Below are 20747 nucleotides of genomic sequence, written 5' to 3'. Positions count from 1 at the left end.
CATGATTACGAGGAGGACCTAGACCTCTCAGGAACCCCTTTTTCACCTCAGGCAGCCTTAGACTGTGGCCCCCAAAAAAGGACCATTAAACTGCATGACATTGCCCAGAACGCAAACCAAACAGAGATTGCATATACCTGGGGCAGTCTTAGAACATGGCCTTCTAAGGGCTTACATGTTCTGCACAACCATCAGTAGAATTCGTACCCTCCAAAAGTTCCACACTGGTTAAAGTTTTACCACACAAGAGCCAGACTGGTCAGGACTTTGACTCCAGTGGAGCCACACTGGTTACAACATTGACCCCACAGGAGCCTAACGGGTCAGAACAATGACACCAGAGGAGGCGGACTGGTCAGAACTGGGACCCCAGGAGCCGTACCGGACTGAACTTTGATCCCGAAGAAGCATCATAAAATCTCCTTTCTTTGACTACCAACACACAGTTGAACCGCCTACTACCTGCACCCGCTACTACATTATGGACCCATTAACCAGCCATTGTATCCCATGGGAATGGGAACCAAGCCCCACTTTCCAGACCCGTAACAGTGGCACGCAATTAGTTCCGGGGGACCTGCACATACCCCACCGCGTTGGTCGAAGTACGTCAGCCTGGACCGGGTGAGCACAAAGAGACGCATTTTGTAGTTGGCGGGCGACGTTCTGCGCTTCTGCTGGGATTTCTTCATGAGCTGTTCCTCCAGGAGGACGGAGTTGTTCATGGTACTCGAGGGCTGGCCCACCCTTCACTCAGTACGAAGCCCATCGGCTTCAGTGAGAGTGAGGATTCTTTCTATGCAGGCGACAGAAGTGGAGGAGAGGCACAGGTAGGCAAGAAGCGGGCGTAGGGAGGAAGGCAGCGTAGGTGCTTCGGCGGCAACCTCTAGCAGGCGACCAGACATCCAGGCAGCATCACGTGCCTTCCTTCCAAAGCCAAAACCCCCCACCACATCCTCTAGCAAGTCATGACATTTACCATGCACAGAACATTTACAACCTGCAAAATCACACGAGAAAATGAAACAGAGGCAACCCCGTGCAGACACAGACAGCACCGAGGTGACCCGGCAAGCATATAATATACGTTCACACAACAACACACGCGAGGCTGCGTTAACACATATTTAGGGAGAACTATCTTGAGCAAAGGCAACTGGCTGGGGAAGGCGGTGAGATGTAGGAAACGTGAAGGATGCTTGTGACCCGTGTCCTGAAAAGACACCCCGAGGCATGCACATCAATTCACCAAAATGCTGGGGGTAGCGGAAGTGGCCACGCCCTTTGACCTTTACTATCACATAGCTGCCAAGTGTTCAGTTTACCTATAATTTTCGTATGCGCGTGACTGGCAGTTCAATCGGCAGTGTGTGACACTGTGAGTAACACTTTATCCCAGTTATGTGCATTTAATGTAACTTATTTAGAAAGAAGAAAGAACCAAGGACTTGCACTGTGCAGCTTGGACATGGTCCCTTCCATAATAAAGTCATCGAAAGAGCGCTGCCGCGTCTTTCACGCTCAATGAACAAAATAATTATACACAATGAACATCTGTGCTCACCACAAGCTTTGGGATTAAGCCTGGCCTACTGAATTGCCCAGTGGTGCTTTCTGCTGCCCCCAGCACTGAATTTCTTATATGGAAATTAAAAGTTTCCAATGTAAACGAAAATTAAACTGTCTTAAGGCGACGATAGGAAACAACGATTACATGGCTATAGAATGAGGCCTCCGGTTTAAAGTTACCAGTACTATAAAGCTATGATAATTTTCTGTGTATTTTGTTAATAAAACCAAGTACATGCCACAAATGGGGCCAGATCTTTTGCATTCTGGGGGAAGCATTTTATTTTAAACATTTGTTTCGGAGCTTTTTTATTGAACGTTGTTATTCTGCATATTTTCATGGCAGAAAAGGACATGGGTGACCAATGCAGAAAAAAAGTAGTCTGGGAGTTTATCTCCTACTTTAACTGCACCCTTGGGTCTCACACTCCTTCATGATTGCTTGGCTGGGAGGGGCACAGACCAATGACACTTTAATTTGTGTGAAAAAGGCCGCTTTATTGAAACAGGTGCACATCACAAAATTACCTAGGTTTACTACCTTACAAAACTAAAACTTCACGATACAAGCTTGTCACCTACTATTCCGACCCCTCAGACCTCAGGTCCCCTCCCAGCTCCCCCCCATATAACGTAACAGAGCCAGTATCTACATCATGACATATTGTACCCCTGTAAGTGTAACAATTTTAACATCCCCTATCGTTTAACAGTGAATCTATTTATATGCACTTAACTCAAATTCCTATAATGTAACCTTTAATTTCTTGTCTTGTTCTGGTGTGAGGTTGTTAACACACTTCCTTTCAATCTGGTTCGTTTATGGCAACAATAACCTTAAGTAAACCCATGCAAACTTGTGGGCCTACCTCCAACACTCCTGCACCTGCCTCAAAGCAACAAACATACAACGCTTCAAACCCTGCGCACCTGTCCTGAGCAAAACAGCCAACCCTTAACGTAAAAAACTCTGCTACCTACGACCCCTTGACCTTAATCCAAGGGATAGGTGTGTGGGGAAAAACTTGCTGACTAGTTCCCTACTGGGCTGCCACCAGGTCACCTACCACAAAATGGTGGGTGGCAGCCCCAAAATGGAACCCTATATATCCTTGAGCTACATACTCTTCCGGATGTAGCCCATACGGTGCACAGTCATCTATACTGCACTGCTTCCCTCAGTACCCTTGAGGGACAGACATCCCTCCGGTCGGCTGTCCCCTATTCCCCAGTTGGGTGAGAGAGGCGCAGCACAGATCACTGACACTTTACTATGTGTGAAAAAGACTGCTTTATTGAAACAGGTGTGCATCACAGAATTACTTACTATTCCTAACCCCCACCTCCAAAGTCCTGCCCCCATAACCTAACCCAGCCAGTATCTACGTCATAATATACCGCACTCCTGCAATTGTAACAATGCTAAACCCCTACCCTTTAACAGTGAACCTATTAACACCTACTAAACTCAACTTCCTATAACATAACTTTTACCTTCTTACCTCGTTCTGGGGTGAACTTTTTCACACCCTCCCGTTCAGCCTGGTTGGCATATGGCTACAACAATAACCTTAGCTAAACCCATGCAAACTTGTGACTTTTTCTGCCCCCACCCCCTGCCGCTTGACCAGCTCATATCTATAGCCTCAAGGTCTTTGTCAAGAAATCCTTCACTTCCAAAAAATACAATTCCATTCCATACCAGTATAGGTGAAACCCATAACCATGAAAAATCTCTAATGTGCACATATCTCAGGTCTGCATGCTGTAACCGGCCTACACCTTTGTCCCTGCAAAACCTTTGCATCTCCCTGTTGATTTTCCTCCTCACCTTATCATTCACTGCTGACTTGCTGGCTCCTCTCCAAGTCCTCCAGGAAACAAATTTCACCCATGCAACAAACCACTCTGACTACTGCACTTTTATCTCCCTCAAATACTTCTTAATTTCCCGCAACAATGACAAGCCTTTTTCAATAACTAGATAATTCTCGCCCAAATGCACTAACAAAACATCTGGATAATTCCTCCCCTGTATCAGCCTGTTCAGACTGGGCGGTAGCTCTCTCCAGCGTATACCCACTTTGCTGTGCCAAGCCACAGAAAATGCCCTTGCATCAAACACCAAATTTCAGCCCTGATGAATCTTTCTGCTTCCCGGTTGGCCCATTTAACGAACGAGTGCCCCACGATCCATACAGCCAAACCAGCAGCCTCTGGGCCTGGAACCGAACCATATAAGCAAAACAGCAGTAACAGAAAAGCACAGCAAATGTTTGATTTAACAGACTACCCCACCGGATCTGACACATTTCTTGAAGTAATTAGAGGACCATCTACACAGGACTAGAATTTGCCGTCTGGACCAACCCTTCTTGCCCGCTTCTGTCACCACCCAATGCAAAATGAATGCATGCCGTACTCTGTGGCTAGCAACCCCAGCCTGGCAGAGCCTTCCTCAATACTGACAACAATCAAAATGCAGTAATGGGAACCCTTTGACCATGCGTGAACACTTCCCCCGAAGGTGCCATTCTGTACCTCCACAGCTTCCTACTCCATGCTAATGAGCAGAAACCTTTCACTGGGTAAGCTGACAATATGACTGTCATTCCCATTGATCTCTGATACATTTTAGAATGGCGCAGCTGGATCCCCACCCCTGCTTCCTGAAACCCCACTTCTTTTCACAGAAGGCCTTTCCTACCCACCCCCTAACAGTTCAGACACCAGGAACGCACCAAAACACTTCCAAGTCATCAGGGTGGCAAAAAAGACAGATTCCTCCTTTGAACTGTAAATATCTAGCAATGAACTAATCACCTGGGTAAAAATATGCCACGTAGGAGTTCTTTCCCCGCATGTCTCTGTTCACTAGCCCAACCTTCCAACATCCTCTTACCCAATTTCCCTTCCAATGAGGCATATCCCCAAAACAGCTTTCCCATGAAAGTGATGCCCTCTAACTTCACTGTAATCGTGACCCGTATCCTTCATTGACAGGATAAACTACCACATCTTCCACTCTCTCTCACTCCTCTATTCTCCAACCCCCCCTGTGCTCTGAAATTCCTCCCACACCTGTGCAAATTCTTTCCTTAAGGTCACAGCCAAAGACCCTACCACCAACTGGAACAGCCTCTGTCTTCTACTGTCCATAACTCTGTTGGCATGCATGTCTTGTCCCTGTCTGCTTCAATGGCCAGCCCATGGAATCTCTCCCACTGTGAATGAGACAAAGCAATCACAATGTCCTTGTCCACCCTTGCCCTGAACAGAATATCATGTCTCAAGCAACTTCAGCACCTATGTGTCTCTAGTCGACTGTCTGTTGACCACCTGCACCACTGCCATGGTGTCAATGCAGAACAAGACTTTCTTGTGCACCAACAATTCTCTCTACATAGTGACTGCTACCACTAATGGCAAAAGCTCAAGAAAAGCAATGTTGTGGCCCCCTTGCTTCCAGTCTTCCAGCCATTCCTCCACACACCAGTGTCCTTGCCAGTACAAGCCAAATCCTGGCCCCCTTCTGCACTGAATAGATTTCGATATCCTACTTAAACTCATACCCAGTTCAGAAAAGGGATGCCATTGAAGGAGACCAAAAAGAACCATCACATGTGCAAATCCTCCCTCACACCTGCTGAATAGGTGCACATGATGGTGCGGCAAGGACAGGCCTGAAAGCGCCAGTACCAATCTCCTACAGAAGGTCCTACCCGCCTGTACTACCCTACATGCAAAATTGAGATGGCCTAGAAGTACTTGCACAAACCTAACCTTAACTTTAGCCTTCTCCAGCATTGTGTCCAACAATAATTGCATCTTCAGTTTTTTGTCAGTCAGTAAATGTACCCCCATGACCCTAGAGTTCTGTTCTAGCCCCATGAAGGAGAGAGTTGTCTGTGGACCCACCTTTTTTTCCGGCGTCAAAGGAACCCCATTGTCTTCAATGGACTCCTGAAAACTCACCATCAAGCACTGGCAGTCCACAGAGGTGAACTTTGTGACAAAAACTAAATCATCCAGGTAGTGGGTCACCCACGCGTGCTCCACTGCCCACGTAAACATCCATTGCAGGCATGAGCTAAACCACTCAAACAGGGCACAGGTGATTGAACATTCCCATTGGAAGGGCCTTATAAACATACCATTACCCCCTGAACTGAATACCCAATAATTGAAAATCTTCGGGATTTACTGGCAAGAGCTGAAATGCTGATTTTATGTTGCACTGTGTCATTTCTGCTCCCACCCCTTGTCAAACTACCATTGCCCCTCAACTGAATGCTCAGTAATTGAAAATCTTCAGGGTGTACTGGCAAGAGCTGAAATGCTGATTTTATTTTGCATTGTGCCATTTCTGCTGCTACTTCACCCACTACACCAGTGCCATTGCTAGGTCCACTGATGAAGATGAAACTGAAACCAAATCTTCAGCTATAAAGTAATTGATTGATTGATTGCTCCACTGATGAAGACAGATGCTGTATCAGTCAAAACCGTCCTTGCTCTTTCTTGGGGACCACCCTTATCAGAGACACAATTAAGTCCTCCAATGGCCATTCATCAAAAAGACCAGCTATGGTACCTTCTTGCACTTCTTTCTGCATTTTTTCTTACACTACTTGTGGTTGTTCTCTGACTACTGACACTTGAGATTCTTCACCCAACGCCGGACTTGAGGACCCTCGAAACCGGAACGAAAACCCACTGAAACCCTTGCCACAATATTGTTGCGTCCTCTCTGTTGGGATAAGATGGCAGCCAAAATGTCAATTTATCTAGCTGAGACAGTGTATGAGCTTTTCCCCCCAGTGTCATGCACCCCCTGCCTTCACTGTAGTTTCCTGATGTATGTTGGTGCAAGTCTGAGCCCCCCTGATTCTGCTGCCACTGGCCTGAGGATCCTTCTGCTGGTTCTCAGGGTGCCATAGCAGTGCACAAGTGTATGCCTCCCCGTGCATTTTGAACATTTATATCTGAACTTGCAGTATTCTCTGGAATACAGCCCTATGTCAAAATCCCAAAAGGCCCCATTCTGACCTCCTTGGCTCTGCTGTGGATCCCCTCCCTGCCCAGGTGGGGTGGGCCTGAAATGGCGGTTGACTATAGGCAAGCCACTGGCTATAAAAATTGTTTTACCAAATTTTGCCACACCCATTGTGTGTTCTATAGATCTGAATCACTTTCCCCCCATTTTGCCTCTGCATAAAGGGCCATGCATGCCCTAAATTCATTGTCATATTACGCCCCGCATATCCCCCAAATGTGATTTGTGCTTTGAGTATGACATCCATGTCTACTTCTCGCAGTATATGCTGGCGTACATATAAAATGCCACTGTCAGGTTCTCTGTAGTCATAGGCACCCTGGGGCCCTCAGTTCCCTATGTAACAGCATAAACATTTCAACACATTCTCCCTTCCAAATCTTTTTTGTTGTGGATAACATAAAATGTGTCCCCAGTGGTTTGATCACCCCCATTTAGGGGAGATTCTTTATTTTCAGCTCCTTGCATTCTTTGCCCTCTGCCCTCTGCCCTCTTTGCCTTTCTGTCTTGCCCCTCTCGCTCCCCAGCATCAGTTCCCTTGGCCGTGACTCTCTTGCCCTTCTGCTCCAACCCTGATATCCCCTTCAGTGTGGATGCCCCACCTTCTGTGTGACCAACCTCCTTTGTTTGCATATCATCCTGTTATTTTGGATCTGGCCTCCGCTCCTCTGTGCCTACCCTGTGTCATTCACATATTTTCCCTTGTGTAGCCATGTATCATCCTCTTCCCTTCCCCACCAACCAAGCACCCATCCCAGTTGACACCATTATCGTGGCCATCCCTGCAGTCCCTCCGTTCTTACCTGGCATCAAGGTCGATGCCTGCTCTGTAGTCTGCCACCTTGCTAGTGGGAACCTCTTTTCTGCTTACCTGGTGCTATTGGATCCTACTGGTACCACATGTGTGGCCTGTTAAACACTATGCATACACTGATTAACATGGCCCCCCTTCAGCCCACTCACACCTTGCTGCCACCACGTGTTGGATGTCACTCGGCATCTCACTATCCCCAATCTCGCCCTCTTTGAGACTGTCCTTGTCATAATTCATTTCCATGCAATAGGCCAATTCATTCTCCCATTCATTGCATTAGGTCATCGTCACCTCATAAGGCACTTTGCCTTCCATCGAGGGGTAACCGTCTACCTTCTCTTTCCCTGAGGGGAGGTACAAAGCCCTCCCAGGTACTCCTGTGCTGCAGGCCGTTGTGACCTGTGTGTCCTTCCTCCTGAAGATGGTTTGTGCTTGTCCTCTGGCCGCCCTGACAAGGCCTCACTGGACATTCTTGTGTCAGCTACGGACGGTTCACACAACACAGTCCAGCCAGCCGTTTTGCGCCATGCCTCCGCTACTCCTCGGGATCGATACGCCACACTGTGCTCTCCCAAGTCCACTGCCCACTGGTGTCCTGTGAGCCCTTAATAAAGAGGATAGGTTTGGTGTGCATGACCACTGAGCCTCTTCGATATGAGCAGTAACACAAGACCCTCAATCCCCAATGATCTGGGCCTTTATGCTTAATTTCTTACCACCATAAGAGTGTGTGTTACACTTCCTCTGGGCTGACCACTCCCTTCCATCGTGGCATGCATTTGTAAGGAGTGTCCGCCAACATTCCCTGTATCTACCCCAGGTGCCCTTGAGAGTTGAAGTTCCTGCGCTTGTGATACTCGACCTCCCAGATCCCCTCTGGAGTAAACTTGATGGGCTCTTCCTTTCCCTCATCCTCACTCCATTCCAGCCTTGCAGCAACTAGCGCCATTGCTGGACTTATTTCTGCGCATCTGCGTGTCTCACTGGAAAGTAGCCTCCTGTCCTCCCCGATCTCCTGCCACCCTCTGGCCCTGAAGGATCTCCCCCCTCCATGGCATAATAGTTGGCCACTGCACCTGAAGACCTGTCAGAGCCCTCTCCATCCAGTCCCACATCCCTAGAGATACGTGTGACCGGGCCCCATTCCCTCTAGCTCCCTTGAATGCAGCCACTGCCTGACCCATATTGTCACTATATGAGGGGCCTGCTAGATCGTCATCGAGCACAGGTGCCTCTGCTCCTGCCAGCTGCTTATCAAGCACATGCCTCTCCGCTCACTTGCATTCCAGATGATCAAATATCCTTTTCGGTTCTATATCCTGACCCCCTGAAATCTCCTATTTGATTACCCCTGCCTCCATTCCAAGAGGTGGGGCCTGCTACCCCTCTCCCTTGTGAAGCCCAGCCTGTTCCAGGCCTTCCCTGATGATAAAATGATAAAACCTTGCCCCCCCTCTTTGGAATATGTACCACTTGCTAGGGTTTTTGCCCCCCCACCACTTTTTCCTCGTGGCATTTTACTCCTGCATGGGCCCTAGCAGGGGAGGGCCTCACATGGGCTGCACTATTCCCTTCATGTCCCTTATCCTCAGCAGCCTCTCCCAGCCCCAACCACCTTGTGTCTTCGTGCCGCTCCTCTAACCTACGAGCAGCCCTGTGCGCCTATCTGTGCTCCTCTTCTTCCATGGGGCGGGGAGCACACGATCACAGCCGCACTACCCCACTTGAGGTGCACTGTGCCAGCGCAAAGGCTGTGCCGCTGCCGACCAGTAAATCAAGGTGCCCTGCCTCCTCCAGCAAGCAGAGGCCCTGGCGAACCTTCTCTTAAGCCATCCTTATTCAGTGAGTACCTACGTAAGCCTAAGGGCTACTAAACCTAAAAAACTTGCTGACTAGTTCCTCGATAAACCTGCTGACTAGTTCCCTACTGGGCTGCTACCGTGTCACCTACCACAAAATGGTGGGCTGCATCCCCAAAATTGAACTCTATATGTCCTTGTGCTACATCCTCAAGTGGATGTTGCCCAAACGGTGCACAGTCATCGAGACTGCACTGCTTCCTCCATTACCCCTGGGGAACAGACCTCCCTACACTCAGCTGTCCCCCAAACCCTGAATGGCAACTATCTGGTATGGAGTTGATCAATCACACGGTTCTTTCAGAGAGCTCTGCACGTTCCCTGTCCCGTTCCTCCATCATGGCTTTTTGTTCTTCCCAGGTGGGGCAGGCTATGTAAACATCCCACACATGCCCTCTCCTCTCCTCTGCTACACGCTCTGGACAGTCACCACCTCTACAGTGCCACCTTGTCTCTGCAGGTGCAGGCAGCACACAAATACAAAAAGCTGGGCTTGTTTGGGCCAATTAACCCCTACACATGCGTGCATGGGAAATAAATAGAGGCTGGTACCTGGGTCAGCGCGCTTGATATGTGCATTTTTTTTTCATGCTAGGGTGACCAGATCCAGGTGGCTCCAAGAGGCCACGCTTGATCTTAGTTCACATTTTTAATGGGACTTAATTTATGCCGCATTGAGAAAACTGCTAAATGAACTATCAACTTCTGTTAATTGAAACGGGACTGTTGCTGAAGCAACACATGATTTCAAGTCCCGCTGCATACATTTGCTATGACAAGCAGACCCTGCTGGCTTCTTTTGCTCAATTAAATTGCAGTGCCTCCTCATTCCAGAGCTTTATTTATGCATGACTAATGCATTTTAGTGAGGTGATGCGGACACCTGCATTAAAATAAATTAGTCTAACCCCTGAGGTGTGGTGCTTGGCAGGACTGCTTTCACTCACACACACATGCTTACACACACACTTTCACTCATACACACTTTCACAAATACACTCTTACTGTAACCATGCACACAATACATATTTAACAGCATTTTTTGATGACAATTGACAGAAAACAAGGAAAGCGGAGCCCCTACTGGCGTCCATAAGAATGAGTCGCCCCTGTGTTCCTGGCAATGATGTTGCGAACTCTTAGGTCAGGGGGGTGCAATGGCAGTACCAGGGGTAGCATGGGGGAAGCCAGGCCCCTGACAACACCTAAATGATGCCACAAGGGTGTGGTCTACAGTTATTTTACTAATAGTTTTGAATTGTCTTCTTGAAGGTAATGCTTTGTGAAATTATGTTTGTTATGCGCCATTCCATTGTTTTCCCTTACCCCTGAAAACTGCCCAAGAGACCTGAATTTCTCCATTAGAACTGAAGGTTGATGAACAAAAGAGAGTATGGTTGTTAGCTGTGCTCTTATGGCTCCAGAGTGAGCTCCTCAGGGCTTTAGCCTACTTGTTTATAAACTGGGTGAGTGGCATCTCAAGCAGGGCTGTAGCTTGGTCACTAAGATTGGGGGGGAGATCTTCAGATTTCCCAACAATCATGCTGGCATATACTGTCAGAATACACACACCCTGAAGTTATTCCCTTGGTCTCTAACCGTGATGTTCATAAATAAATTGGCAGACCACCTACAGCACGCGATCATGAAGATTGTTTTACATGTGTGTGTATGTGTGTGTATATATAATTGTTAGAGATGGGGTCTCTAGATGGGAGTGGTTTGTACCCTGTCCAAGTAGGGACCCTCACTCTAGTCAGGATAAGGGAGTCACACAGCTAAGATAACCCTGCTCTCCCCCTTGGTAGCTTGGCTCAAGCAGTCAGGCTTATCTCAAAGGCAATGTGTGAAGTATTTGTACACATACACACACACACACACACACACAGTAACACATTGAAAACACCACAAAAGTAATCCACACCAGCTTCGAAAAAAAGCCAATATTTATCTGCGTAAAACAAGACCAAAATGACAACAAATCAACATACACAAGCAAAGATATGAATTTTCAAATATTAAATCTCAGTATAGTACTTACAGCCAAAATAGCTCCAACTGGGGCTGTCACAACGTCTTGACGGAGTCATTTCCAACAGTCTGATGCCACTCACAGGGGAGTGTGGGCCGGTTACGAAGTTGCATGGACCCTATGTACTGTACCTTAAAAAAGGATGAGGAAAGAAAGACGTTGCATGGAGTTGAGAGGTGAGACGCTGCTGGAGCCGGTGTGATGTTGGTACCTTAGTGCCACCATGGAAGTGAGGCATCAGTTCCTTCCTGCTCTGCAAAGTAGGTGAGGAGTTGGTTCCTTACTGTTGCAGGCGAGGTGATGCGGCGTCGTTTACAAGACGTCGGATCTTTCTGACATGGTGGGGTCAATGAATCCGGCAGGTCATGACACAAGGTGTCGACTTTGAGGTTTCGCAATCACACCACAGGGCCACAGGTGCTGCGGTGGAGTTGGGTGCCACAGACATCGGCTCCTACCAAGCAAAAGGAAACAGTAACCTCCCAGGGGTGGTTACCTCTGGAGGTAGCAGGAGCTGGCTCCGGGGTGGGTAGCGGTCCACAGGGCCATGTATGGCTCCAAGAGGGATGTGGCCCACCTCCAGCTTTTGAAATTTGCCTCTGGGAGTTGGTAGTTCCCGGGGCCAGGGATCTGTGACAGACCCACTCCTAATTTCATTTAGTAGCACCAGGGCGACCCCCTTATTTTTATAAAAGTATTTTGCCCCAAGGAGGTTGTGGTCCCCAGGGCGCAGGGGAGCTGCACAGGTCCAAGCATACTATTAAGTTTAAGCTCTGGGGAGGTGGCAATCCCCGTGATCTGGGATCGCGTCCCCCTCTTACTTATTTCTAAATATTTCCAGAGGGAGGTGGTGGTCCCCGGGGAGCGGGAGGTTACGTACCCCCAACATATTTTATAAACATAGCCCCTGGGAGGTGGCAGTCACGGGGGCTCCTGAAAGTCCTATAAAGGGGGCCCGTGCACCCCCCTCTTTTGTTTTCCCCCAAAATGCCACAGGGACCTGGGCCACCCGGTGGCAACAAAACACAAAATGCCACCGGCACCTGGCCCAACCGGGGGCAATAAAACAGAGAAACACAGGCACTCGTGTTTTTTTTTTAATTCCTGGCAAAATTTGCAAGTCTGCCACAATTTTCACAGTGATTGTCAAAAAAAACTTTTACGCCTTGCCGGGTGGGTTCTAGGGGGTTTGGGTGACCCTGCCCCTTTTCTTGTTTTTTTTCATTTATTTTTGCAACTCAGCTGGATGGCTGCCAACACTTCCTAGTTGAAGTGTTGCCAGCCAATCAGATCTCTGCACAAGAGCAGGAGTATTTGTGGAGCCTTTGCGTCTCCAGATGTACAGATTTGGTTTTCTTTTAATATTTCAAAAACTACCAAATTAATTTACACCAAATAACAAAAAAACACTCTTGCTGAATGAAGAGCTACCTTCCTGCCAAATTTGATGTAATTCCGTCCAGCAGTTTGGGCTGTAGTCATGTCTAAAATCTCTGTGAGAATTAAAATAAGAAATGCATTTTTTTGACCCCCTCCCTTTTTTCTCAGCTCCGTCTCGATGGATCACCCTGAAACGTCCCACGCAAAGCAAGATTCTTGGGCACACTTCGTGAAGATTTGTCAAATGGTGCCAAAGATATAGGCAAGCCAAAAAACGCTTTTTCTTTGGAAACTAGGTCCTAACTATCCATAAGAGACTGAATGTAGGACATATATATATATATATATATATATACATATATATATATATATATATATATATATATATATATATATATATATATATATATATATATGCACAGTATCCTGCTTCTCAAGGATACGCCAGGACACAGCGAAGGTTGCTTATTGTGTTTAATACAAACGAAAATAAACATAAATGAGGGCCAAGCGTTCCAAAGCCATAGACATAATAGACAGACAAGCATCAAAGTTGCTGCAAAAAAATACTACAAAAGTGGAAGCCATGCTACATTATCATATAACAGATCGTAAATAACAATGTGCTTCTGTACACAGTTCGTGAAACCTCAGGAATGCTCATGAATGACAAATATGCATGCACATCTAATATGCCCCAAGGTATACAATAAATGGTGAAACACAGCCCACATTGTAGCAAAAGTGGATACGGCATGGTAAAGCATTTACAAGGCACCTAATTATCATGGTATGTTTGACTGACTTCTAATGAAAATATACACATAGACTTACTTACTGGAAAAAATCATCTATTATGTGCCAAGCAACCAAATGATGCAGCCACATATAAAAACCTCCATCAACATTAAATCACAAACTAGTCTGAACTTTGGTGAGCATAATATCCACACACATAGATTGGATGTATCAGATAATTGGAACAATAGCAAAATCAATAAAAAATCAGTTAAAAAAACTAACTAAGATCTTGCCCATGTGAAACATTCTCTAAAGGACACACATCGAGGTGAACATGTCAACCTTTAGCAGTCTGCGCCCCACACAGTACATATCGCAGTTACCATCATACACTGCCATGGTGCACATCAAGAACAGGAAAACGTGCTTGCTCTATCATCATGTTGAGACCTGTGGAAACATAGGGCATAAGAAAAGAGAAAAACGGGCAATTAGGTGACAGCTAAAACACTGCTAAAATGAAAATTCACACAATCGTAACTGGCCAAATAGAGACTACCATATTGCCAGACTATTGTAAATGAGTTGCCATCTCTTCCTCGTAGTTCAACCCCTAGGAGAAACTGCGTTGAAGTCAAGGATAAAGCTAGACTCCAATTTCCTCATGGCCTTTTCTCTGTCATCTCCCCGTACACCTAGAGAGATAGTTATCAATCACAACAAATTTCAAACAGTCTGTATCACTGTAATGTGTATTGGCAAAATGTCGTGCAACAGGGTATTGGGAGTTCTGGTGCCTTATAGCCCAAAGGTGCTCCAAGATCTTTTTCTAGCCTTGTGGACTGTGCTCCCTACATACATCAAATTACAAGGACATACAAGACAATAGACACAGAACTCTGTGTTGCAGGTGGTACATTTTCAAATAGCAAACATTCTCTCTGAGTGCAGGACATTAAATTCAGCCACATCTGAACTAGCTTTGCGCACTTTATATTTCCTGCAACAGAAGAAGCCTACATTCTGCTTAGGAGGAGTGTTGCACATGACGTGGTTTATGCTGACTACATCTTTTAAAGTCAGGCTTCTCCTGAACGTCACCTGAGGAGTAACACTAAGATGCTTCTTTAGGATTTCATCTATATGCAGGATGTGCCAGTGCTTTTTAAAAATAAATACTCCTGACCTTTTCTGTTTGTGCTGAGTGTGTTGTGATGAATCTAACTCAGTCCTCACTATCATCCTGGTCATGCCTAGAACCATATAACCGGTTCTGTCTCAAAACTGCATCCACCCTCTCAATTACTCTTTTAATCACCTCCTTAGGGTAACCTCTTTCCTCAAATCTCCTGGCCATGTTTTCTTTTTCCATTGTACAGGCCTCTACTGTACTGAAGTTCCTCTTTGCCCTAAAAAATTCTCCATAGGGAATGCTGTACACCAAACTCAGAGGATGGGCACTATCCGCATGCAGGATGTTGTTACCTGCAGTGGGTTTCCTAAATAACTTTGTATCCAACCTATCTCCAGCCACCATAGCTTCTAGAACCAAGAACTCAACCTTATCCTAACTGATCTGTCCATTGAAAATTAGGCTGAGAGAATTGGTATTTAACTTGTCAACAAATTTCTTCACAGATTGCGAGTCCCCTTTCTAAATGAAAACAATGTTGTCAATATAATGCACCCACAGGGTCATATGCTCAGAGAATTCCTCAAAACTACTGAGTACCTGCTCCTCCCACCAGCATATAAACAGATTTGCATAGCTGGGCACAGACCAAGTGCCCATCGCTGTTCCTTGTTTTTGTCTGTAGACTTGATCATCAAAAATAAAGAAATTATTATTTAGACAGAACCAAATCATGTCAATAATCATTTCTTAATGCAAAAGATATGACAGTGATCTAACCCTTTAAAAATGCCCACAGGCCTTCAAGCCCAATTTGTGATGCATGCACGTATATAGACTGGTGATGTTAAGAGTACATAAAATATAATCCTCCTCCCAATGTATATCCTCAATGATTTAGAAGAAATGCGTAGTGTCTTTCAAATAGGTCGGTAACGCTGACACAAAGGGCCTTAAAAAGTATTCACTATAACTTGAGGTATTTTCCAATAGAGAACCCTTAGCAGAAACAATGGGTCTCACTGTTGGGTTTTGAAGCTTCTTTATGCAACTTATAAAGCAGGTATAAAATAGCAATCCTAGGTTTGTCACATCTAAGGAAGGAATACTCTTCCCATTTGATCAAACCCTTCTCTCTCCAATCTGGTGTTTACCCTCCTGTAAATACTCTTCTCTGGACTGTATGACCACATTACCTTCCTTAGCAGATTGCCATATAAGTATGGTGGGGTCAGACTTCAGACTCATCAAAGCTGTAAACTGAGAAAAGGTTAGATTATTTTTTGCACCACTGATACGATTAAACCTTAGATTTTTCAGCTCAGCAATCACACCTTTTTCAAACACATTAACAGCCTCACTTTGAATCATAGGTAAAAATATAGATTTCGGTTTGAAATTGCTAAGGCAGCTCATGCCCACATCCACACCTGACCCAAGGCGGTTCAAAACTCCTTGTGGCATGAAGAGGGATATATCAAAGCAGACAAATCATGTAATAGGTCAATATAATCTCCTGTAAGGTTTATAACAGGTTGTGTATCCTTGGGAATGGAACCTGTTGACATCCTGGTCCCAAACCACTTCTTCAGTTTCAACTTTCTTGTAAAATAAAACAAGTCTACTCTACTTTGTACATAGCTGAAATCAGTGGTAGGGCAGACAGATAGGCCCAAGGACAACAGATTGGTTTCTTCAGCAATCAAAACATAATCAGACAGATTTACCACATTCATCTTGTTTGTGCTCTGCTTCTTGTTACCATTCCCATGGAGGCCTTGTTTCTTTCCACTACATCTTTTCTGTTTCTGCCTCTTCCTTGTCCTCTTCCTGTTCCTCTGCCTCTTCATCTGCCCCATGGATTGCACTTCTCTGGTGCTTGTTCTGTCCTGTTTCAGTTCAAGAACTGAAATTGTCTTTAAAAAGTCTGGTGTGCTGGTCTCGTCTCATTGCGTGCCAATGTGGCTCCTGATGCGTCAGATGCATTACTCTCAATTAATTCACTATCAGATGTTATTGACAGTCCCTTATCAGAATTGCGAATATCACCATATACTTCATCAGTGTACAAATGGGCATACTTCCTATGAAAAGTCAAAATCCTCCCAGCTTCATAGTCAATAAAATCCCTAATGAATTGACTTTGTTTTTTTCGCTGTAACTTAAGATACCATCTGCTCAAATTTCACTTCTAATTTAACCAAATATTAATCAAAACGTTCTCTGGACACTTCCTTCATCAGACCACTTTTCAGTTTTTCTATTTCTCCCAGTAATCTTGCTCTGTCCTTAACAGCATATTTAATCAAGATCTGCTTCATGTTGATGGAACTCGTATTGGAATTCTCTGCCCACTCTTCCACCATCTCTGGGATACAGTTATCACATGTAGAAATAGTGAAAATTTGCTAATGCCTGGGCACACATCCAACCTCAATGTGCTTTCCTGACGATTCTATTTCCCACCACTTTGACAGTTCCTTTTTGCACAGTTTCTCTAATTTTTCAAATTTGACATGTACAGACAAGCCACCAGACGCATTTCTCCCATTCCCAGATGATTCCGGTGTGACAGATGTGAACAGTCTTCTCGACGTCTCCTTTTTTTTGGCCTCAAAACTAAGAGAAGCCATGATTAAACACATACACTGAACAGCGTATCTGATCTCAACACAGCAACCTACTGCTGCCGCCCTCCACCAACATAGAGAAATGTCACGAACATGATGAGACGGAAGCTCTGTGACTGCTTAAATAGCTCCACCGTACCAAAGCACTGGCACTGCGCTTACCGCACCTCAAAAGTGACACGTTTGGGGCCTCCAACTGGCGTGCTGCAAATGCTGCTGTAGTTCTCCACGGCGCCTGGCGTGCAGATTCTGGCACCAGTACGGAAGTCGAAACAATCCTGTGCCACATCCGACATACCCAGTATATGAGCAGCCAAAGTAGCCCCGCTCCAACTCACTACAGGCCTCTCACTTTGCAGGCTCACTGCTCCTCACAAGGCCAAATCTAGTCCAGACCTTCCGTACTGCCTTGTTACTTGTGCTTGCAGCCAGCTCCAAAGGAATACACATAAACAGCAACCACCAAATAGTTCCAATACCCCAGAGCACAATACATCAGTCCCGGCATTAAATACGTTAAGCAACCTCTGCTGTGTCCCGGCGTATCCTTGAGAAGTCAGATACTGTGTATGCGTAATGGATGGGCGACCGGACCCATGCCGGGACTGCCGTATTGTGCTCTGGGGTATCGATACAATTTGGTGGTTGCTGTATATATCTATCTATCTATCTATCTATCTATCTATCTATCTATCTATCTATCTATCTATCTATCTATATATATATCTATATATATATATATATATATATATATATATCAAACGAAGGCCCTTTCAGGGTTAGAGTGATGCATAAATTATGCAAAAATCAAAGAAGAACTCTGGGAAGTTCCCAGTTTTAGGTGGTGAGCTGCTCTAGTAAGGATCACCCTGCAACACCAGCGACACTCTAGATTTGCTCACCTCAAATGTCTGCTTATCTAGCAAAGTTTCTAAGCATAGGATCAGCACAGTGCTATCCTTGCCGAGCTAGATAGTGACAAGGTCTTTTGCCATTTGTACAGCAAAATCTTTAAGCATAGGATTGACACAGTGTCATCCTCGCCGAGCTGTAAAATGACAAAAGCCATTTACCACTCCAGGCACAGTATTACAGCTTTGGACTGGTCAAATACCATCCAAGCCAACCTGGAATGAGTAAAGCAACCCCTGACACGTGTTTCGCTCTCATTAGAGCTCTTCAGAGGGGTATAGCTTTGTCCAGACACAAGGGAGCATCCAGTATAAATCAAACGAAGGCCCTTTCAGGGTTAGAGTGACGCATAAATTATGCAAAGATCAAAGAAGAACTCTGGGTAGTTCCCAATTTTAGGTGGTGAGCTGCTCTAGTAAGGAGCACCCTGCAACACCAGCGACACTCTAGATTTGCTCACCTCAAATGTCTGGTTATCTAGCAAAGTTTTTAATCATAGGATCAGCACAGTGCTATCCTCGCCGAGCTAGATAGTGACAAAGGCGGTCATTCCGACCGCCAGGGCCGGGGACCGCGGGAGCACCGCCAACAGTATGGCGGTGCTCCCAAGGGCATTCTGACCGCGGCGGTATGGCCGCGGTCAGAAACGGAAAACCAGCGGTTTCCCGCCGGTTTTCCGCTGCCCTGAGGAATCCTCCATGGCGGCGCAGCTTGCTGCGCCGCCATGGGGATTCCGACCCCCTCAACGCCATCCTGTTCCTGGCGGTTTTGACCGCCAGGAACAGGATGGCGGTGAGGGGTGTCGTGGGGCCCCTGGGGGCCCCTGCAGTGCCCATGCCAATGGCATGGGCACTGCAGGGGCCCCCGTAAGAGGGCCCCAAAAAGATTTTCAGTGTCTGCCATGCAGACACTGAAAATCGCGACGGGTGCAACTGCACCCGTCGCACCCTTCCCACTCCGCCGGCTCCATTCCGAGCCGGCTTCCTCGTGGGAAGGGGTTTCCCGCTGGGCTGGCGGGCGGCCTTCTGGCGGTCGCCCGCCAGCCCAGCGGGAAACACAGAATAACCGCGGCGGTCTTCTGACCGCGTAGCGGTATTCTGTTGGGGGAACTTTGGCGGGCGGCCTCCGCCGCCCGTCAAAGTTGGAATCACCCCCAAAGTCTTTTGCCATTTGTACAGCAAAATCTTTAAGCATAGGATTGACACAGTGTCATCCTCGCCGAGCTGTAAAATGACAAAAGCCATTTACCACTCCGGGCACAGTATTACATCTTTGGACTGGTCAAATACCATCCAAGCCAACCTGGAATGAGTAAAACAACCCCTGACACGTGTTCCGCTCTCATTAGAGCTCTTCAGAGGGGTATAGCTTTGTCCAGACACAAGGGAGCACCCAGTATAAGTCAAACGAAGGCCCTTTCAGGGTTAGAGTGACGCATAAATTATGCAAAAATCAAAGAAGAACTCTGGGAAGTTCCCAATTTTAGGTGGTGAGCTGCCCTAGTAAGGAGCACCCTGCAACACCAGAGTGTGTGTGAGTGGCAGTAGCCACTCTGGTTATAGTTAGGGCTAGGGCTATCAGAAATAGGAATTCCTTAGATTTTTCCCCTTTAATAAACGCTGTTCCCATTTACTAAATCTTCACAAAACTTTGCAGACTTATTCCCTTTGCTGCATTGGTGGATGATGCAAAGATTCCTGGTGATTGATCAAAGGGGTACAAAGATGAAAGGGAGGTCCCAAAACGCATTTTGGCACAAATGGATTTTCCAGAGACTTTGTACTCACTTGTGGCGGCCAAACGGCCAGTCAAATTTGCATGAAATTTCGCACAATTGTAGATTATGGTATGCAGATAATCTTTTTGTATTACAGGTAAGTAGGGTAAGTGTTTTTAATGTTATAAAGCATCTAAACTTAGTGATATCAGGGACCGTGTTACTTTTGCAAAGTTTCATTGCACTATAGCAGTACATGTCAATGGCAAGTTATTATGTGATTGGCTAGTGACTTAAGGCAGCCATGTTGTTTTCAGTCCACTTTCTGTGTTTTCTCGCTGAGAGGCTTAGATATATGTAAGTATTTGGATTGATCATTTTTCTCTAACTATTAAGTAGTAATAGGTGGGGGGACATTTCATATAGTTTATGTGTAGTTTCCATATATAGTTTTGAAAAATTTCAGACTACTGCAGTACTACCTATGAGGTACCACAGTACTTACAAAAATGGAGAAAAAAAACACTATAATACATTACTTTGCCCAAACATAGTGTACTACAGTGTATTTTTGTTTGTTATATATTTAATTCATAATAAAAGAAGTGTGCAGCATGGAAATGCTAAGAAATTACTACTCTACTTACATTTGATTTAAAAAAAGTAAATTTGTTAAAAAACATGGTACTTCCTAGGTACCAGCGCTGTACTTCGTAAACTTTTAAAGAAATATATAGAAAGATATAAATACGTTTCCCTACCTAACAACATTTGAATAAAGTGGTAATAGGTAGGGAACACCAATAAAAACTACTACTTACCTATATTTTAAAGCCCTAACCCGGAACACAGCTGAAGGTAATTAAAAAATATGCCTGCCTTTTAATTTTGTAAAGGCAGCCATT

General features: G+C 45.7%; 1 protein-coding gene across 3 annotated transcripts in view; it reads right to left on the bottom strand.

The window, feature by feature from the left end:
- Nucleotides 1–20747, bottom strand: part of ITK (IL2 inducible T cell kinase) — a 296941-nt gene that overhangs the window by 252818 nt on the left and 23376 nt on the right. For 2 of the 3 annotated variants that reach the window (XM_069199642.1, XM_069199643.1), the window contains exons 3-4: nucleotides 15780–15843; nucleotides 13835–13901 (exon numbers count right to left, since the gene is read on the bottom strand). In XM_069199642.1, the coding sequence (XP_069055743.1) occupies nucleotides 13835–13840 (6 nt within the window). In that variant the 5' untranslated portion in view covers nucleotides 13841–13901; nucleotides 15780–15843. Of the gene's footprint in view, nucleotides 1–587; nucleotides 840–13834; nucleotides 13902–15779; nucleotides 15844–20747 lie in introns of those variants that run through there. The other variant, XM_069199641.1, reaches the window with a different exon arrangement.

Source organism: Pleurodeles waltl, chromosome 7, assembly GCF_031143425.1.
Source record: "Pleurodeles waltl isolate 20211129_DDA chromosome 7, aPleWal1.hap1.20221129, whole genome shotgun sequence".
NCBI lineage: Eukaryota > Metazoa > Chordata > Amphibia > Caudata > Salamandridae > Pleurodeles > Pleurodeles waltl.
The sequence above is the reverse complement of the archived record's forward strand: the minus strand, read 5'-3'. Positions and strand labels throughout refer to the sequence as shown.